General features: G+C 42.5%; 1 protein-coding gene across 5 annotated transcripts in view; it reads right to left on the minus strand.

The window, feature by feature from the left end:
* The window catches only part of LOC125294036 (IQ motif and SEC7 domain-containing protein 1-like), a 121298-nt gene that overhangs the window by 85453 nt on the left and 29165 nt on the right, over nucleotides 1-6680 (minus strand). For 3 of the 5 annotated variants that reach the window (XM_048242390.1, XM_048242383.1, XM_048242391.1), the window contains exon 4: nucleotides 1516-1737. The exons of 1 other annotated variant lie outside the window; for it this stretch is intronic. In XM_048242390.1, the coding sequence (XP_048098347.1) occupies nucleotides 1516-1737 (222 nt within the window). The remainder of the gene's footprint in view (nucleotides 1-1515; nucleotides 1738-6680) is intronic. One more of the 5 variants, XM_048242384.1, reaches the window with a different exon arrangement.

Raw genomic sequence — 6680 nt, forward strand, 5'->3', positions numbered from 1 at the left:
TACTTCATCCCAGCAAACGCCAGAAGGCACTGAAGCAATAAGACTGGACTCTTTAAAAAAAACACCCCCTTCTCTCTCCGTATGTGGAAACATCTTCATCTCCCTTCGAGAGGAAATGACTTGGTATTGAGTGGCAGGGCAGGGGAGAGAGAGAAGGGCAGGGCCAGGGCTCTGCTGCTCTGCTGCCCTGTCCGCTCCCCCAGCGCTCCACAGAGCCAAAGGCCACAGCCGGGCACTCAATAACAACAGACCACTTTGACAGAACAACACAAGGCATCCGTTGCATAGCCTATGATGCCTAGATCACTGCATCCCTGTGATGGTTCCTCACATCTTAAGATTGATTGAAAGATTGAAACAGAAAGAGAGAGTGAGAAAGAGAAAGGAACACCAAACAAGCCATGAGGCATCTGTAGCAGCATGATGTGTTCTGACATTAATGCTGGCACCCTTGGCAATAAAGGTTCCCGCTAACGTTCTTACAATGTCTCTAAGTCAGGCCCTGTCCACATTAAAGCTGGTAAATATGAATATGCAAATTATTTCTCTGTTTAGCCCTTCCGTTCACATTAAAAGGTACACACATGCAATTTTCACCTTTACGAAGCCAATTTGATGATGAACAAACTTGTAATAGGCGAATCGTTCACTTAGCATAGCTATACAGCATAGACGTAGCGAGTTGCTACTGAGAAAACCAGCCATGCAACTTCAAGAACAGCGGCCCGACAAATTTTGTGAGTCGTGAAACATTACCTTGTCAGTAGATATAGTTCTTTGGAGATAGTTTTTGCCTGTTGTTAATCTGTTGTTAATCCTTCACCTCCACAACAAAAGCATTTTCATTGTGTACAGGGGAGATAAGTAACGAGGTTTGCTATTTACAACAGCAGAGTAAGATATAAATATATCGCAACTCCAGAGGGAGCTCTACAGTCGGCAAAAATACCTAAACCTGCATAGTGTGCCCTTAAAAATACTAATTTTGACACCGAAAACTATACAAAAAATGCATACATTTGAAAGCTCTGGGTTCACGTTATCGTGTGTACAGTGAAAACGGAAAGTTTCAGATACGATGATGTGCAGTTGCCATGATACTGATACAATTTAGTGTTCCAGACACCACAAACAAACCCTTATATGGCGTTATAGTGTTCTAGTGTGGACACAAAACCTTAATGATTATGATTTGAAAATGATAATGCAGACAGATATCAATTTTCCTCAAATATGCATATTTCTATTTACCTGGCTCATTGTAAAGGCTAATACACTCTCTTTGTGTTGTTATAATGTTCAATCTCTCTTTTACATTCTATTATTCTCTAAAACATTCTGTAATATTCACACAACAATCTAACAACTTCTATCTATCTTTATAACATTCTGTAATATTCTGTATTATATTTTTCATTGCAGTGTTCTAACACACCCTCTGCAAGTACACAAACTCTCAATTATCAGGCTGCAGCACACCTCTCTCTCTCTGTAGTGGTGCATGCGTCTCATTACCCCGGGATGAATGTTTCATGAGGTTCTGCAGTCAAAAGCTCCTTCCGTTTCAAGTGTCCGAGAGGGTCCAGCTGGGCAGGCGGTTCTGAGAGGGTAGAGGGCGCGGGCCATGTCTGCGCCCTGCAGTAGAAACCGTCGGCCTGGGCGTCCAGCACCGCAGGGCTTGTCACGGAGCTGTGCAGGTCGGTCACACCTGGAAGTTGTATCCATGGTGTCTGACTTCTGGACAGAGGAGTCACAAATGAAGAGTGACAGAGACTGGTGTCTTTACTCTGTTTCAACATGTCAGCCTCAGCAGGGGAGTTCTTCATTATCAATGTCATCAGTGACACTCTGTCTTAGTGTGTTTGCTTGTTTGTTAGCCTCATGACTCATGATTCTTCAAGGCAAGTCTGAAATGCCACCCACTGTGACAAGTCAGAATAAATAAATAGAGTTGTGATGAAAATTAATTGACTGTGATCTACGGACTGCTGGGCACCTTTCTGAAGCACTACCAAAAGCACCCCACACACACACACACACACACACACACCAGAGAATGAATCCAAATGAAGCCTGCTGTTTTTAAATCAGCAGATAAAAGACAGATTAATCTAGACGAGGCCAGATTAATCTAGACTGTGCTAATATCAGTGCTAATGTCACACTTACAGTAGGTAAGTGTTGCCTGTGAGGGGCGCCGGGTATTAATTAACAGCACACATGGCATTATAATGAGCCATCCCATCTGTCCATGACCTTTCAAATACCATAAACCACCATAGTCTGGAGCTGCTAGTGCTCTCCCCTTTGGTCTTGTATTTGATAGATTGGACACCAGCTGACAGAACATAATTTGGGTACCTAGTTTTAAAAGTTTCATTTTATTTTTACGCAGATTAATAGTTATTGGAAAAGATGCTTTATAGCCTAAAGGTTTGCTTTTTTCATACCAAATGAATGCAGGTCGATATTTGTGGTGAGGAGCCTGGCTGTAGATACAAAAAAGGTGCTGTTCAAACAATAAGCACCAGGGGGCAGTGCAGGAAAAGCAGTAGATTTCACCTGACTGATGGAGAAAACAAAACGACTGGCAGATAGACACAGGAGGAAGTAAAGTTTATGATGATGACACACACATGTTTGACTCCACATGATTAACATAATCACACATTAGAATATTAGCCATGTGTCATTTTGTTTTGTAACTCAACTCTTATCTACTTCTGTTAGTAATGTAATTGTTACAATGCCGCTGCTCTTATCTGCAGGCATCTGTTTACATAATATACTGCAATGGTGTTTTAATAGCTGGCAAATCTATCCATTCATCACCAATATTCTGACTGCCTACTGGTGAAAAAAAATAGTGCCTGTGATTGGTTCCAATGCAGCCATATTACAATATGAAAAAAGATCATTAGTGACAAAGGGAAGAATCCCACAGAGGGTGTGAAGTAGACTGACTACGCAGCATACAGCCTCAGACATTGGTGTGAAGCGGTGGAGGAAAACAGATGCACAAAGAATTCATAAGAAGACCGGATCCAAGGTCTCAAGACATTCAAAGCTGCGGTGTGGGTCCTCTCTCACACACACACACACAGACAACCACACACACACACACACACACACACACACACAGGCACATACAGAATCAGAAACAACACACACACACAAAGACAGACATCCTGTACATACACACACAAAGACATACATAAAGGGGCAGACACACACACAAAAGCATACCCGTATACACACCCCACTCATTCACACAAATAAAAGATATATTTCCATCAGTATAACCTTGATGCAGGAGAGCAGGGCTGAAATGAAATGAAATGAAATGGTCTCTTTGTGCGCTTGAGCTCAATGCCACATGAGACAGCTTTGACACAAGCCGAGACAAAAGCCGTGGAAATGTGGAAATATTTTTCTGAGAGCCTCTCCTGCACCCCAAAATGACCTCCAAAGTGCTCTGAGGCACTGCACGATTCACTAGGAGCAGAGGAGGAAAACGCTCAAGGACAAACTACAAAATCTTAAAGAATCGACATTTCCTTCCTTTAGGGTCCCCCAACGGTTTTCCAAGATGCTCTAACTCTTCTAGCAGCTTTAGCAAGGTCAAATCGTTTCTTTGGAGCCCAAAGGTTCAATAAGACCTGTCTGCTTGCCAGAGGGACCTTGAAAAAGAACATTATAGCGGTCACCTAGGTGATGATGGGCAATAGCCAGTGTGGTCCAACAACTAAAAAGCTGTCTCCTTCCATTCTAGAGCATGCGATTCCTTCACAGACATTTAGTTTTACAGATTTGACAGATCAATATGAAGGCACTTATGAAGACAAGATCACTGACAAGAGAATCAACATTTTACACTGACATTCCAGTTCTATCAATCTCTACTGCTGAAATTGTTCTATGGTTGCTGGCTGATGACTAGCTCCAGGAATAACCTTTAGACCAATCAATGTGAGAGGTAGAGGGGCAGAGCAAGGCTGAAGCTACCCTTTCCAGACTCTCAGCCATTGTCAGTTTGTCAAATGGCTGACTGATTTGCAGTGCTATTCCTGAAAAAAGGGGAGAAAGTCTGGTGTCATTTCGGATCAAAAGGCCAGTTGATTAGTGTGACCTTTACTCTGAAATCACAACACACACACACACACACACACACACACACACACACACACACACACACACACACACACACACACACACACACTTTCTGCCATCGTGATCTGGACTCTCAGCAGGCTTCTCTCCATTAAAGATTAAAAACACCAGCAGGTTTCCTCCTCATCAAATAACGGCCATCAATATTTCAAAGGCAAACTTTTTTGGTTAATTACTTTATCACGTCTCCACACACAGAAACACACACACACACACACACACACACACACACACACTCCTCCTCTGATTAAAATCCCAAAGCCAGGGGCTAACGACCAACACATATATCGCTTTTATGATAGGAGACGAACTACCGGGAGCGCAGCCCAATTTCATTTCCGTGAGAAACGGCCACGCGCTCCTCTCCACTCGGGGCATCCATCTTCTCTCTCCCCTTCCCTCCCTCCCTCCCTTGGGCCCTGCCTGAGCAGTGGTGCTAAGGGGACAGCCAGTCCATGGAGGTGCACATGCACCCCTCTGTTATCTCCCGGAGAGCACGGCACAGATATGAAGGCATATGAAAGCGCCAGCCGTCAGATAGATACTGTCCTAGGATTAAACTGAGACGGAGGTACGCTCTCCCAGATAGAGAGACTGTGATGGCATGAAGCTGATCCAGAGATTAGTCTTGGTTACTGATTGCATCTTTTGTTGTATGAGAGAAAATAAGATATAGCAGGGGTGTGAGGGTGAGATCTGTGTGAGTGCATGTGCGTGTGTGTGTGTGGGGGGTTGTGCTGTATGTGTGTGTGTGTGTGCGTGTGTGTGATATGCTACTGTGGGTGTCCGTCTAGAGCACTGGAGTGCGATCGATGGGGAGTGAATGAGGCGCTGTTTGCATGCTGATCTGCGGCGTGTATAGGAAGCAGGACTCTGAGCTGAGTTGGCACAGCACAAATGAGAGCACGGTGTGCAGAGCAGGGGAGGGCGGCGTGCCATGATTTATGACACAGTCGAAGCCACGCAGTTCCTAACAAACAAACTAGTTTCCTGCACACATGCTGATAGAGTTCTCGCTTCCCATTTAGCCGGGACTTCTATTTACTTGACAGCAGCTTGAAATGCCATCTGCCACCACCACCGCCTTTTCACTGACAGTTAATCAGGACGCGCTTATTCAGCCAGCCATCCTCATTACAGTGGCATGGGGAGAGGTGTCTGAGTGTCTGAGAGTGTGAGTGTGTGTGAACACAGGTGTACTGTATGTGTGTGAGTGGGGGTTCCTCACACATACAGGTACCCATGGGGGAACGCTCTTAGACGTCAGTCCTGATGTGGTACCTTAGTAATCCTCTCCTGTCCAGGCTCCATAAAAAAAACACATCGGCAGTATATGTCATTAAAGGTGCATCAGTGCTCTGGTTCCTAGGCACTTAAGGCAATGCCTCTGTGTGTGTGTGTGTGTGTGTGTGTGTGTGTGTATGTGTGTCTGATGATGTGCCATGGGACACTATGAGCATGAGGGATGACTCAAGGCAGCTCAGAAGAATAACATCCTCCAATGGAACTAATTGTTCCTATAGAACATTTAGTTCCTCCTCTTTCGGCATGACAATTGTGAAATGATTGAGGATGAAATTAGCAAAGTGGTTTTCAACTTAAAACAAGTTATTTTGCACGCACGTGCTCGCGCGCACACACACGGCTCTATTTGTTAATGTTCCTTAATATAATTCAACTTTGTGCTCAGCAGTATGATTCAGTTATCTGACCCGCCAGAGGACAATCATAATTTTTTCATCATGAGTTCTGTGAGAGAACACACACACACACTCCTTGGTGAGGATAAATGCTAAAGCAGCCTTGGAGGGCGGGCTTGACAAATAACAGCCTGGTGGCAGTGTCTGCTACCACATATGTATGTATGTATGTATGTATGTATGTATGAATGAATGAATGAATGAATGAATGAATGAATGAATGAATGAATGAATGAATGAATGAATGAATGAATGAATGAATGAATGAATGAATGAATGAATGAATGAATGAATGAATGAATGAATGAATGAATGAATGAATGAATGAATGAATGAATGAATGAATGAATGAATGAATGAATGAATGAATGAATGAATGAATGAATGAATGAATGAATGAATGAATGAATGAATGAATGAATGAAACGAATGAATGAATGAATGAATGAATGAATGAATGAATGAATGAATGAATGAATGAATGAATGAATGAATGAATGAATGAATGAATGAATGAATGAATGAATGAATGAATGAATGAATGAATGAATGAATGAATGAATGAAATGAATGAATGAATGAATGAATGAAATGAATGAATGAATGAATGAATGAATGAATGAATGAATGAATGAATGAATGAATGAATGAATGAATGAATGAATGAATGAATGAATGAATGAATGAATGAATGAATGAATGAATGAATGAATGAATGAATGAATGAATGAATGAATGAATGAATGAATGAATGAATGAATGATTGATTGATTGATTGATTGATTGATTGATTGATTGATTGATTGATTG

The sequence above is a fragment of the Alosa alosa genome, chromosome 4 (genome assembly GCF_017589495.1).
Source record: "Alosa alosa isolate M-15738 ecotype Scorff River chromosome 4, AALO_Geno_1.1, whole genome shotgun sequence".
Classification (NCBI taxonomy): domain Eukaryota; kingdom Metazoa; phylum Chordata; class Actinopteri; order Clupeiformes; family Clupeidae; genus Alosa; species Alosa alosa.